At 40.0% G+C, this 14,953-nt stretch overlaps 1 protein-coding gene across 1 annotated transcript in view; it reads right to left on the bottom strand.

Annotated features, from left to right (window-relative positions):
- FBXO47 (F-box protein 47) overlaps positions 1-14,953 on the bottom strand; it is a 30,223-nt gene that overhangs the window by 15,057 nt on the left and 213 nt on the right. The window contains exons 2-6 of the mRNA XM_064733382.1: positions 11,898-12,068; positions 8,132-8,208; positions 5,282-5,359; positions 3,669-3,777; positions 434-610 (exon numbers count right to left, since the gene is read on the bottom strand). Of these exons, the coding sequence (XP_064589452.1) occupies positions 434-610; positions 3,669-3,777; positions 5,282-5,359; positions 8,132-8,208; positions 11,898-12,068 (612 nt within the window). The remainder of the gene's footprint in view (positions 1-433; positions 611-3,668; positions 3,778-5,281; positions 5,360-8,131; positions 8,209-11,897; positions 12,069-14,953) is intronic.

Here is a 14,953-nt window from a genome sequence, read left to right as displayed (position 1 = left end):
AACCCTACAGTGGTTTGGGACAGTGGGAGCTCCCAACCCCATCCACCATTCCAACACAAGCCCATTTTTTGGGTTTAACCCCACACTGGTTTGGGACAGTGGGAGCTCCCAACCCCATCCATGACTCCACCATTCCAACACAAGCCCATTTTTTGGGTTTAACCCTACACTGGTTTGGGACAGTGGGAGCTCCCAACCCCATCCACCATTCCAACACAAGCCCATTTTTTGGGTTTAACCCCACACTGGTTTGGGACAGTGGGAGCTCCCAACCCCTTCCATGACTCCACCATTCCAACACAACCCCATTTTTTGGGTTTAACCCTACACTGGTTTGGGACAGTGGGAGCTCCCAACCCCTTCCATGACTCCACCATCCCAACACAACCCCATTTTTTGGCTTTCCCTTGCCAGATCTGCTCCCTGCGCTCACCATCGCGGGAGGACACGGGCCCGAAGATGATGTAGAGCAGGCGGGCCTGGTTGACCATGGGCCAGGGCTTGAGGATGCGGGTGAGCCAGAAGGCGGAGTCGCTGCGGCGGCTGCCGGGCGACAGCAGCACCCCCCGGCAGAAGAGGCGGATCCGCAGCTCCAGGCGCCGGGCACTGCCTGGAAAACCGCAGGGATCAGCGATTGCCCGGCCTGGATCCCTGCAAAGCTCCAGGGAGGGAAAGGGGAGGGTTTGTAACGGGGTTGGTTTGGGTTTTGTGTCTTGCTGCCTGAGTTTGGGGTGGTTTGCACTCATTCAGGTGGTGGAATGTGTGGGTGCATCCTCTGGGGTTTGGCAATGGGTGATGTGGATGGAATGCTCCTCAGAAATTATCAAAATAATCAAAACAATCCCTTGCTCTGAGGAACAAGGGATCAAAGCAATTTGTCCCTCGAGAAATTCTCTAGAAGAATGGGAGAAATGGGGGAATTTCTTGATAGGCATCAGTCCCATCAATGCTGGGGTTCAGAAACATTAAACCTCACTTTTACTGCTTGATTCTATTCTGAATTTTTATCTCTATTTCCTCTTCAATCGACAGCTTCTTCATAGGGAAGGAAAGGGGGATTTGTAATGTCTTTCACTTGGGTTTTGTCTCTTGCTGCCTGAGTTTGGGGTGGTTTACCCTCATTCAGGTGGTGGAATGTGTGGGTGCATCCTCTGGGGTTTGGCAATGGGTGATGTGGATGGAATGCTCCTCAGAAATTCCTAGTAATGGGGAGCAAGGGATCAAAACAATCCCTTGGGATCAAAACAATTTGTCCCTTGAGAAATTCTCAAGAGGAATTGGAGAAATGGGGGAACTTCTTGATAGGCATTAGTCCCAGAATTTCTTGATAGGTATTAGTCCCATCAATGCTGAGGTTCAGAAAAGTGAAACCTCACTTTTACTGCTTGATTCTATTCTGAATTTTTATCTCTATTTCCTCTGCCATCCACAGCTTCTTCATAGGGAAGGAAAGGGGGATTTATAAAGGGTTTGGTTTGGGTTTTTTCTTTTGCTGCCTGAGTTTGGGTGGTTTGCCCTCATTCAGGTGGTGGAATGTGTGGGTGCATCCTCTGGGGTTTGGCAATGGGTGATGTGGATGGAATGTTCCTCAGAAATTCCTAGTAATGAGGAGCAAGGGATCAAAACAATCCCTTGGGATCAAGATAATTTTTTCCCTCAAGAAATCCTCAAGAGGAATGGGAGAAATGGGGGAATTTCTTGATAGGCATCAGTCCCATCAATGCTGGGGTTCAGAAAAGTGAAACCTCACTTTTACTGCTTGATTCTATTCCTAATTTTTATCTCTATTTCCTCTCCCATCGACAGCTTCTTCATAGGGAAGGAAAAGGGGATTTGTAATGTCTTTCATTTGGGTTTTGTCTCTTGCTGCCTGAGTTTGGGTGGTTTGCCCTCATTCAGGTGGTGGAATGTGTGGGTGCATCCTCTGGGGTTTGGCAGTGGGTGATGTGGATGGAAGCTCCTCAGAAATTATCAAAATAATCAAAACAATCCCTTGTTCTGAGGAGCAAGGGATCAAAACAATCCCTTGGGATCAAGACAATTTTTTCCCTTGAGAAATTCTCTAGAAAAATGGGAGAAATGGGGGAATTTCTTGATAGGCATCAGTCCCACCAATACTGAGGTTCAGAAAAGTGAAAACTCACTTTTACTGCTTCATTCTATTCTGAATTTTTATCTCTAATTCCTCTTCAATCGACAGCTTCTTCATAGGGAAGGAAAGGGGGATTTGTAAAGGGTTTGATTTGGGTTTTTTTTTTTGGGTGGTTTGCACTCATTCAGGTGGGTGCATCCTCTGGGGTTTGGCAGTGGGTGATGTGGATGGAAGCTCCTCAGAAATTATCAAAACTATCAAAACAATGATCCCCAGAACAAGGGATCAAAACAATTTGTCCCTTGAGAAATTCTCTAGAGGAATGGGAGAAATGGGGGAATTTCTTGATAGGCATCAGTCCCATCAATGCTGGGGTTCAGAAACATTAAACCTCACTTTTACTGCTTGATTCTATTCCGAATTTTTATCTCTAATTCCTCTCCCATCCACAGCTTCTTCATAGGGAGGGAAAGGAGGGGATTTATAAAGGGTTTGATTTGGGTTTTTTCTTTTGCTGCCTGAGTTTGGGAGGTTTGCACTCATTCAGGTGGTGGAATGTGTGGGTGCATCCTCTGGGGTTTGGCAGTGGGTGATGTGGATGGAATGCTCCTCAGAAATTATCAAAATAATCAAAACAATCCCTTGTTCTGAGGAGCAAGGGATCAAAACAATCCCTTGGGATCAAAACAATTTGTCCCTTGAGAAATTCTCAAGAGGAATGGGAGAAATGGGGGAATTTCTTGATAGGCATCAGTCCCATCAATGCTGGGGTTCAGAAACATTAAACCTCACTTTTACTGCTTGATTCTATTCCGAATTTTTATCTCTAATTCCTCTCCCATCCACAGCTTCTTCATAGGGAGGGAAAGGAGGGGATTTATAAAGGGTTTGATTTGGGTTTTGTCTCTTGCTGCCTGAGTTTGGGTGGTTTGCCCTCATTCAGGTGGGTGCATCCTCTGGGGTTTGGCAATGGGTGATGTGGATGGAAGCTCCTCAGAAATTTGTTCTGGGGAATGGGAGAAATTCTCTTTTTTTAGGGCTGAAATGGCACTTTTGGGGTTTTTTTGGGGAGCTGAAATGGCACTTTTGGGGTTTTTTTTGGGGGGCTGAAATGGCACTTTTGGGGGGCTGAAATGGCATTTTTGGGGTTTTTTTTAGGGCTGAAATGGCATTTTTGGGGTTTTTTTAGGGCTGAAATGGCACTTTTGGGGTTTTTTTGGGGGGCTGAAATGGCACTTTTGGGGTATTTTTTTTGGGGCTGAAATGGCACTTTTGGGGTTTTTTTTGGGGGGCTGAAATGGCACTTTTGGGTATTTTTGGGAGGCTGAAATGGCACTTTTGGGTTTTTTTTGGGGGGCTGAAATGGCACTTTTGGGGGTTTTTTTATGGGGCTGAAATGGCACTTTTGGGGTTACTGAAATGGCACTTTGGGGTATTTTTTGTGGGGACTGAAATGACATTTTTGGGGTATTTTTTATGTCTGAAATCGCATTTTTGGGGTATTTTTTTATGTCTGAAATGGCATTTTTGGGGTATTTTTTATGTCTGAAATCGCATTTTTGGGGTATTTTTTTACCCGGTTTGCTGCTCACCACCGTCTGCACCTTCCTGGCCAGGTTGCTGAGGTCGCAGAGGAAGTTGAACACGCGGTGGCACTCGAGCTCATCCCAGCCCGCCGTCAGCATCTGCAGCGAAAATGGGCTGAAAATGGGAAATTTGGGGAAAAATTCCCAATTCCCAACGGCAGCAATCCCGGCTAAACACGAATTTATTCTGCGGGCTGTCAGGGGAGGGAGGGAAAAGTCATGGCTGAGTGGAGATGCTGAGGGATTTGTACTAAAATTGGCCAGAAAATAAAATTTTTAATGTGATTTGAAGCATTAGAAAGCAGGAATTCATCAGGTGGTGCTTAAGGATTTGATACTAAAATTGGTCAGAAAATAAAATTTATAATATGATTTGAAGCATTAGAAAGAAGGGATTCATCAAGTGGTGCTTAAGGATTTGATACTAAAATTGGCCAGAAAATAAAATTTATAATATGATTTGAAGCATTAGAAAGAATGGATTAATCAAGTGGTGCTTAAGGATTTGATATTAAAATTGGCCAGAAAATAAAATTTATAATATTATTTGAAGCATTAGAAAACAGGAATTCATCAGGTGGTGCTTAAGGATTTGTACTAAAATTGACCAGAAAATAAAATTTCTGACAAGATTTAAAGCATTAGAAAGCTGGGATTCATCAGGTGGTGCTTAAGGATTTGTACTAAAATTGGCCAGAAAATAAAATTTATAATATTATTTGAAGCATTAGAAAGCTGAGATTCATCAGGTGGTGCTTAAGGATTTGTACTAAAATTGGCCAGAAAATAAAATTTTTAATGTGATTTGAAGCAGAAATTCATCAAGTGGTGCTTAAGGATTTGCACTAAAATTGGCCAGAAAATAAAATAAAATTTCTGACAAGATTTAAAGTATTAGGAAGAAGGGATTAATCAGGTGGTGCTTAAAGATTTGTACTAAAATTGGTCAGAAAATAAAATTTCTAACGTGATTTGAAGCAGAAATTCATCAGGTGGTGTTTAAGGATTTGATACTAAAATTGGCCAGAAAATAAAATTTATAATGTGATTTGAAGCAGAAATTCATCAGGTGGTGCTTAAGGATTTGCACTAAAATTGGCCAGAAAATAAAATTTCTAACATGAAGCATTAGAAAGCAGGTGGTGCTTAAGGATTTGATACTAAAATTGGCCAGAAAATAAAATTTATAACAAGATTTGAAGCATTAGAAAGCAGGGATTCATCAAGTGGTGCTTAAGGATTTGATAGTAAAATTGGCCAGAAAATAAAATTTATAATATGATTTGAAGCATTAGAAAGCTGAGATTCATCAGGTGGTGCTTAAGGACTTTATATTAAAATTGGCCAGAAAATAAAATTTCTAATGTGATTTGAAGCAGAAATTCATCAGGTGGTGCTTAAGGATTTGCACTAAAATTGGCCAGAAAATAAAATTTATAATATGATTTAAAGCACTACAAAACCCAGACAACTGTATGAATAAACACCCCAAAAAAAACCAGTTTATACTTTTAAAAAATCTTTCAAACCACAGGTTAATTTAGAAAAAAAAGCTTGAATTTTTAATTTTTTAATGAATTTTCCCTGTGTGGGGATACTGTACCTGTAAGAAAACCCCATAGCACTGCAGGCCCAGGCAGTGCAGGGGGCTGGCACAGCCGTTCAGCTTGAAACAGGAAATCTGCAAAGAAACAGCGATAATTAGTGCTAATTAAGCAATTTTTAATTGGAAAAAACCCCAATTTTCAGAGAGGTAAATCCCAGTTTTCAGGGAAAAAAACCCCAATTTTCAGGGAGGAAAAATTCCAATTTTCAGGGAGGAAAAACCTCAATTTCAGGGTGGAAAATCGCAATTTTCAGGGTGGAAAAATTCCAATTTTCAGGGAGGAAAAACTTCAATTTGCAGGGAAAAAAACCCAATTTTCAGAGAGGAAAAATCCCAATTTTCAGGGAGGAAAATCCCAATTTTCAGGGTGGAAAAATTCCAATTTTCAGGGAGGAAAATCCCAATTTTCAGGGTGGAAAAATTCCAATTTTCAGGGAGGAAAATCCCAATTTTCAGGGAGGAAAATCCCAATTTTCAGGGTGGAAAAACCTCAATTTTCAGGGAGGAAAATCCCAATTTTCAGGGAGGAAAAACCCAATTTTCAGGGAGCCAAACTCCCATTTTCAGGGAGGAAAAACCTCAATTTTCAGGGAGGAAAATCCCAATTTTCAGGGAGCCAAACTCCCATTTTCAGGGTGGAAAAACTCCAATTTTCAGGGAAAAAACCCCAATTTTCAGGGAGGAAAAACTCCAATTTTCAGGGAAAAAAACCCCAATTTTCAGGGAGGAAAAATCCCAGTTTTCAGGGAGGAAAATCCCAATTTTCAGGGAAAAAAACTCCAATTTTCAGGGGAAAAACCCCAATTTTCAGGGAGGAAAATCCCAATTTTCAGGGAGGAAAATCTCAATTTTCAGGGAGCCAAACTCCCATTTTCAGGGAGGAAAAACCTCAATTTTCAGGGTGGAAAAATCCCAATTTTCAGGGAAAAAAACTCAATTTTCAGGGAGGAAAAACCCAATTTTCAGGGTGGAAAAATTCCAATTTTCAGGGAGGAAAAACCTCAATTTTCAGGGAGGAAAAATCCCAATTTTCAGGGTGGAAAATCCCAATTTTCAGGGTGGAAAAATTCCAATTTTCAGGGTGGAAAAACCCAATTTTCAGGGAGGAAAAACCCCAATTTGCAGGGAAAAAAACCAAATTTTCAGGGTGGAAAAACCTCAATTTTCAGGGTGGAAAAATTCCAATTTTCAGGGAGGAAAAACTCCAATTTGCAGGGAAAAAAACCCCAATTTTCAGGGAGGAAAAATCCCAATTTTCAGGGAGGAAAAACCCAATTTTCAGGGTGGAAAAACCTCAATTTTCAGGGAGGAAAATCCCAATTTTCAGGGAGGAAAAACCCAATTTTCAGGGTGGAAAAATCCCAATTTTCAGGGAAAAAAACCCCGATTTTCAGGGAGCCAAACTCCCATTTTCAGGGTGGAAAAACCCTCATTTTCAGGGAAAAAAACTCCAATTTTCAAGGGAAAAACCCCAGTTTTCAGGGAGGAAAATCCCAATTTTCAGGGAGGAAAAACCTCAATTTTCAGGGTGGAAAAATTCCAATTTTCAGGGAGGAAAAACCTCAATTTTCAGGGAGGAAAATCCCAATTTTCAGGGAGGAAAAACTCCAATTTGCAGGGAAAAAAAACCAATTTTCAGGGTGGAAAAACCTCAATTTTCAGGGAGGAAAAACCCAATTTTCAGGGGGGAAAATCCCAATTTTCAGGGAGGAAAATCCCAATTTTCAGGGAGGAAAAACCCAATTTTCAGGGTGGAAAATCCTAATTTTCAGGGAGGAAAAACCCCAGTTTTCAGGGTGGAAAATCCCAATTTTCAGGGAGGAAAATCCCAATTTTCAGGGAGGAAAAACTCCAATTTGCAGGGAAAAAAAACCAATTTTCAGGGTGGAAAAACCTCAATTTTCAGGGAGGAAAAATTCCAATTTTCAGGGAGGAAAAACCCCAATTTGCAGGGAGTAAAAACTCCAATTTGCAGGGAAAAAACCTCATTTTCAGGGAGGAAAAAATCCAGTTTTCAGGGAGAAAAACCCCAATTTTCAGGGTGGAAAAATCCCAATTTTCAGGGAGGAAAAACTCCAATTTTCAGGGAGGAAAAACCTCAATTTTCAGGGAGGAAAACCCTCAGTTTTCAGGGAGGAAAAATCCCATTTTCAGGGAGGAAAACCTCAATTTTCAGGGAGAAAAATCCCAATTTTCAGGGAGGAAAATCCCAATTTTCAGGGTGGAAAAACTCCAATTTTCAGGGTGGAAAAATCCCAATTTTCAGGGAGCAAGAACCCCATTTCCAGGGAGGAGAAACCCAATTTTCAGGGAGGAAAAACCCCAATTTTCAGGGAGGAAAAACCTCAATTTTCAGGGTGGAAAATCTCCAATTTTCAGGGAGCCAAACTCTCATTTTAAGGGAGGAAAATCCCAATTTTCAGGGAGCCAAACTCCCGTTTTCAGGGAGGAAAAACCTCAATTTTCAGTGAGGAAATCCCAATTTTCAGGGTGGAAAAACTTCAATTTTCAGGGAGGAGAAACCCAATTTTCAGGGAAAAAACCCTCAGTTTTCAGGGAGGAAAAATCCCAATTTTCAGGGAGCTAAACCCACATTTTCAGGGAGGAAGAACCCAATTTTCAGGGAAAAAAACTCAATTTTCAGGGAGGAAAAACCTCAATTTTCAGGGTGGAAAAATTCCAATTTTCAGGGAGGAAAACCTCAATTTTCAGGGTGGAAAATCCCAATTTTCAGGGAGGAAAAACTCCAATTTTCAGGGAGGAAAATCCCAATTTTAATAACAAGAGTTTTATGAAAGATCCATTAAAAAACAGGCCAAAAAAATTTAATTTTCTCCTCCTCCTTACCCCTGCGAGCACCTTGTGGACGTATCTGAGCCTGTCCCTGGTGGGCAGCAGCAGCGTGCACCTCTTGAGCAGCAGCCCTGGGGGAACAAACAGCAAAAAATAATCATAAAATAATAAAATAATAAAATAATAAAATAATAAAATAATACTGGGGACAGAGGAAAAGCTGCTGGGAGGAGAGGTGGGAATCCAAAATCCGGTTTGGTGCTTTAAAAGCTGCTTGGTGTGTGTGGTTATTGGGGGTGGGTGCGGTTCTGGGTGAGTTTGCAGGGAGGAAAAATCTCAATTTTTAGGGATGAAAAATCTCAATTTTTAGGGATGAAAAAAGTGAATTTCAGGGAGGAAACCCTCAATTTTCAGGGAGGAAAAAGCCCAATTTTCAGGGAGGAAAAGCCCCAATTTTGAGGGAGGAAAATCCCAATTTTCAGGGAGGAAAATCCCCAATTTTCAGGGAGGAAATGCCCAATTTTTAGGGATGAAAAAGGCCAATTTCAGGGAGGAAAAGTCCCAATTTTCAGGGAGGAAAAAGCCAAATTTTCAGGAAGGAAAGCCCCAATTTTCAGGTAGGAAAAGTCCCAATTTTCAGGAGGAAATGCCCAATTTTCAAGGAGGAAAATCCCCAATTTTCATGGAGGAAAAAGCCAAATTTTCAGGGAGGAAAGGCTCCAATTTTCAGGAAGGAAAAAGCCAAATTTCAGGGAGGAAATGCCCAATTTTCAGGGAGGAAAAAGCCCAATTTTCAAGGAGGAAAATCCCCAGTTTTCAGGGATGAAAAGTCCCAATTTTCATGGAGGAAAGGCCCCAATTTTCAGGAAGGAAAAAGATAAATTTTCATGGAGGAAATGTCCCAATTTTCAGGGAGGAAAGGCCCCAATTTTCAGGAAGGAAAAAGCCAAATTTTCAGGGATGAAAAGTCCCAATTTTTAGGGGGGAAAAGCCCCAATTTTCATGGAGGAAAAGCCCAAATTTTCATGGAGTAAAGAAACATTTTTGCAGGGAGGAAAAAGAGCAATTTTCAGGGAGAAAAGCCCCCAATTTTCAAGGAGGAAAAAGCCAAATTTTCAAGGAGGAAAATGCCCAATTTTGAGGGAGGAAACCCCCCAATTTTCAGGGAGGAAATGCCCAATTTTCATGGAGGAAAATCCCAAATTTTCAAGGAGGAAAAGCCCAATTTTCAGGAAGGAAAAACCCAATTTTCAGGGACAAAAAACCCCGCTTTTCAGGGATGAAAAGTCCAATTTTCAGGGAGAAAACCCCCCAATTTTCAGGAAGGAAAAAGCCAAATTTTCAGGGAGGAAAGGCCCCAATTTTGAGGGAGGAAAATCCCAATTTTCAAGGAGGAAAATCCCCAATTTTCAGGGAGGAAAAAGCCCAATTTTCAGGGAGAAAATCCCCAATTTTCAGGAGGAAATGCCCAATTTTCAAGGACAAAATCACGCTTTTCAGGGAGGAAAAGTCCAATTTTCAAGGAGGAAAATCCCAAATTTCAGGGAGGAAAGGCCCCAATTTTCAGGAAGGAAAAAACCAAATTTTCAAGGAGGAAAAGCCCCAATTTTCATGGAGCAGAAAAACATTTTTGCAGGGAGGAAAAAGCCAAATTTTCAGGGAGGAAATTCCCAATTTTGGGACACCCAGAAGAGGCAGGAAACACAGGAATTTTGTTCCATAAATCAGAAATTTTGGGGACACCCATAAGGGACAGGAAACACTGGAATTTTATTCCATAACTCTGGAATTTTGGGATGCTCAGAAGAGGCAGGAAACACAGGATTTTATTCCATAACTCAGAAATTTTGGGATACCTAGAAGAGGCAGGAAACACAGGATTTTTGTTCCATAAATCAGAAATTTTGGGGACACCCATAAGGGACAGGAAACACTGGAATTTTATTCCATAACTCAGAAATTTTGGGATGCCCAGAGAAGGCAGAACAAGCAGGCTTTTTTCCATAAATCAGAAATTTTGGGATGCCCAGAAGAGGCAGGAAACACAGGATTTTATTCCATATCCAATTTTGGGATATGGAATATTTTCCATATCCCAATATCCAAAATATTTTTGGATATTTTCCATATCCACATCCAATTTTGGGATGCCCAGAAGAGACAGGACATGCAGGATTTTTTCCATAAATCAGAAATTTTGAGGACACCCATAAAGGACAGGAAACACAGGATTTTTTCCATAAATCAGAAAATTTGGGATGCTCATAAGGGACAGGAAACACTGGAATTTTTTTTTTCCATAAATCAGAAATTTTGGGGACACCCAGAAGAGGCAGGAAACATGGGATTTTATTCCATAAATCAGAAATTTTGGGATGCTCAGAAGAGGCAGGAAACACTGGAATTTTTTTCCATAAATCAAAAATTTGGGATGCCCAGAGAAGGCAGAACAAGCAGGGGTTTTTCCATAAATCAGAAATTTTGGGATGCCCAGAAGAGGCAGGAAACACGGGATTTTTGTTCCATAAATCAGAAATTTTGGGGACACCCATAAGGGACAGGAAACACTGGAATTTTTTTCCATAACTCAAAAATTTGGGGACACCCAGAAGAGGCAGGAAACACAGGATTTTATTCCATAAATCAGAAATTTTGGGATGCCCAGAAGAGGCAGGACATGTAGGATTTTTATTCCATAAATCAGAAATTTTGGGGACACCCAGAAGAGGCAGGAAACACAGGATTTTATTCCATATCCAATTTTGGGAAATATTTTTGGATATTTTCCATATCCACATCCAATTTTGGGATGCCCAGAAGAGGCAGGAAAAACTGGAATTTTTTTCCATAACTCAAAAAGTTTGGGATGCCCAGAAGAGACAGGAAACACTGGAATTTTTCCATAAAACAAAAAAAATTGGAATGCCTAGAAGAGGCAGGAAACACAGGATTTTTGTTCCATAAATCAGAAATTTTGAGATGCCCAGAAGAGGCAGGAAACACAGGAATTTTTTTCCATAACTCAAAAATTCGGGGAAGGCAGGAAACACAGGAATTTTTTTCCATAACTCAAAAATTCGGGGAAGGCAGGAAACACAGGAATTTTTTTCCATAAATCAGAAATTTTGGGGACACCCATAAGGGACAGAAAACACTGGAATTTTTTTCCATAACTCAAAAATTCGGGGACACCCAGAAGAGGCAGGAAACACAGGAATTGTATTCCATAAATCAGAAATTTTGGGGACACCCAGAAGGGGCAGGAAACACAGGATTTTTGTTCCATAAATCAGAAATGTTGGGATGCTCAGAAGAGGCAGGACATGTAGGATTTTTGTTCCATAAATCAGAAATTTTGGGGACACCCATAAGGGACAGGAAACACTGGAATTTTTTTCCATAAATCAAAAATTTTGGGGACACCCATAAGGGACAGAAAACACAGGAATTTTTCCATAAAACAAAAAAATTTGAGATGCTTAGAAGAGTCAGGAAACACTGGAATTTTTTTTTCCATAAATCAGAAATTTTGGGATGCTCAGAAGAGGCAGGAAACATGGGATTTTTTCCATAAATCAGAAATTTTGGGATGCCCAGAAGAGGCAGGACATGTAGGATTTTTGTTCCATAACTCAGAAATTTTGGGGACACCCATAAGGGACAGAAAACACTGGAATTTTTTCCCATAACTCAGAATTCCTGGAGGAACCCCAGGCCATTCCTCAGCACTGGAAATGCTCCTTTCCCTCTATTTCTCCAGCCACACCCTCAGCATTCCCACCCATGCCGGGAGACCCCTTTGGGGCCGTTTTGCTCTCACCCAGGGCCCGGTAGTGCTCCAGGATGGAGGAGGCTCCCTCTGTCCGGGCAGGCAGCTCCGGGTGGAAATCCTGCAGCAGCAGCCGCCGGCTCCCCGAGGAGGTGGAGATGTAATGGATGAGGCGGCCGCTGATGGTTTTGGACACCATGCTCAGCGTGCTGATGTCCCTCACTGCAAGGCAAAGGGCAGGGTGGTCCTGTCTGCAAGGGGAAGGGATGAGCAGCAGCCAATGGCTCCTTCTGGTTTCAGAAACCAGGCAGTGACTCCTCAAAGCAGGCAGTGACTCCTCAAACCAGGCAGTGACTCCTCAAACCAGTCAATGACTCCTCAAACCAGTCAGTGACTCCTCAAACCAGTCAATGGCTCCTTCTGGATTCAAAAAATCAGTCAGTGACTCCTCAAACCAGTCAGTGACTCCTCAAACCAGTCAGTGACTCCTCAAACCAGTCAATGGCTCCTCTGCCTTCAAAAAATCAGTCAATGACTCCCTGGTTTCAAAAAATCAGTCAGTGACTCCTCAAACCAGTCAGTGACTCCTCAGATCAGTCAATGGCTCCTTCTGCCTTCAAAAAACCAGTCAATGACTCCTCAAACCAGTCAATGACTCTCTGGTTTCAAAAAATCAGTCAGTGACTCCTCAAACCAGTCAGTGACTCCTCAAACCAGTCAATGGCTCCTCAAACCAGTCAATGGCTCCTTCTGGTTTCAAAAAATCAACCAATGACTCCTCTGCCTTCACAAAATCAGTCAGTGACTCCTCAAACCAGTCAATGACTCCTCAAATCAGTCAATGACTCCCTGGTTTCAAAAAATCAGTCAATGATTCCTCAAACCAGTCAGTGACTCCTCTGGATTCAAAAAATCAGTCAATGACTCCTCTGGTTTCAAAAAACCAGTCAGTGACTCCTCAAACCAGTCAATGACTCCTCAAACCAGTCAATGACTCCTCAAACCAGTCAATGGCTCCTTCTGGTTTCAAAAAATCAGTCAATGACTCCTCAAACCAGTCAATGACTCCTCAAACCAGTCAATGACTCCTCAAACCAGTCAGTGACTCCTCTGGTTTCAAAAACCAGTCAATGGCTCCTCTGGATTCAAAAAACCAGTCAGTGACTCCTCAAACCAGTCAATGACTCCTTCTGGTTTCAAAAAACCAGTCAATGATTCCTCTGCCTTCACAAAATCAGTCAATGACTCCTCAAACCAGTCAGTGACTCCTCAAACCAGTCAATGACCCCTCAAACCAGTCAGTGACTCCCTGGTTTCAAAAAATCAGTCAGTGACTCCTCAAACCAGTCAATGGCTCCTCTGCCTTCACAAAATCAGTCAATGACTCCCTGGTTTCAAAAAAATCAGTCAATGACTCCTCAAACCAGTCAGTGACTCCTCTGGATTCAAAAAATCAGTCAATGATTCCCTGGTTTCAAAAAATCAGTCAGTGACTCCTCAAACCAGTCAATGGCTCCTCAAACCAGTCAATGGCTCCTTCTGGTTTCAAAAAATCAGTCAATGACCCCTCAAACCAGTCAGTGACTCCTCAAACCAGTCAGTGACTCCTCTGGATTCAAAAAACCAGTCAATGACTCCTCAAACCAGTCAATGACTCCTCAAACCAGTCAATGACTCCTCTGCCTTCACAAAATCAGTCAGTGACTCCTCTGGTTTCAAAAAATCAGTCAATGGCTCCTTCTGCCTTCAAAAAATCAGTCAATGACTCCCTGGTTTCAAAAATCCAGTCAGTGACTCCTCAAACCAGTCAATGACCCCTCAAACCAGTCAATGACTCCTCAAATCAGTCAATGGCTCCTTCTGGTTTCAAAAAACCAGTCAATGGCTCCTCTGCCTTCAAAAAATCAGTCAGTGACTCCTCTGGATTTGAAAAATCAGTCAATGACTCCCTGGTTTCAAAAATCAGTCAATGACTCCTCAAACCAGTCAGTGACTCCTCAAACCAGTCAGTGACTCCTCAAACCAGTCAGTGACTCCTCTGGATTCAAAAGCACAAGGCCCAGAAATGAGGTTCATCAATCAAACCCCAATTAATGAATGTTGATCTGCTGTGCCAGCCAACCGGAGCCATTAGGAACGGACGGATCGAAGGAATGATTTCATATTCCAGAGGCAGAAAAACAAATTCGAGTAGGTTGTCAAATATATATTGGTCAGATTTATATTGGTCAAATATCATTGGAGTTTTGGTCAGTTGTTTTTTCCAGACTTAAAAAGGTGAAAATTCAGAGTTGAAGTCATGTAAAATTATTTTAACTCCTTAAAAGTGACAGTATTTTAAATAATAACGGTTTGTGAGTTTTAAAATAAATAAATAAATAATAAAAATATAAATAAATACATATTAAAAATATAAATATGTAAAATTTTATATGTACTTCTATAATATATATTTTTATTTATAATTTTTATATATCTATATATAAATATTTCTATTATATATATAAATATAAAAAATGTAAAATTTAAATATAATATATAAAAATTTATATTATATAGTATAGTATAGTATAGTATAGTATAGTATAGTATAGTATAGTATAGTATTGTATTGCATTATATTGTATTGCATTATATTGTATTGCATTATATTGTATTGTATTGTATTATATTATATTATATTATATTATATATAGATATAGACATAGATATAGATATAGATGATATAGATATATATGCATATATAGACTATCTAGAATTTATAATTATATTTTATTTTTATATAATTATATTTATATAATTTATATTATATACATATATTATAAAATTATATATATAAATATTTATATATAAATAAATATTTAATATATATTAACTAAATATTTAACATATATATTTACATATATGTTAAATATTTATATATATTTATATATATTAAACATGTTAAACAATAAATAACAACAACAATAAATATTTAATATATATTTATATTATATTTAACATATATATATTTATATATATTTATATATATAACATATATAAATATTTATAATATTTATATTATATACATATATTATATCTATATTTTATATATTACATTATATATG

Source organism: Zonotrichia leucophrys, chromosome 27 (assembly GCF_028769735.1).
Source record: "Zonotrichia leucophrys gambelii isolate GWCS_2022_RI chromosome 27, RI_Zleu_2.0, whole genome shotgun sequence".
Lineage (NCBI taxonomy): Eukaryota > Metazoa > Chordata > Aves > Passeriformes > Passerellidae > Zonotrichia > Zonotrichia leucophrys.
Note: the sequence above shows the minus strand (reverse complement) of the source record. Positions and strands in the feature narration are given on the sequence as shown.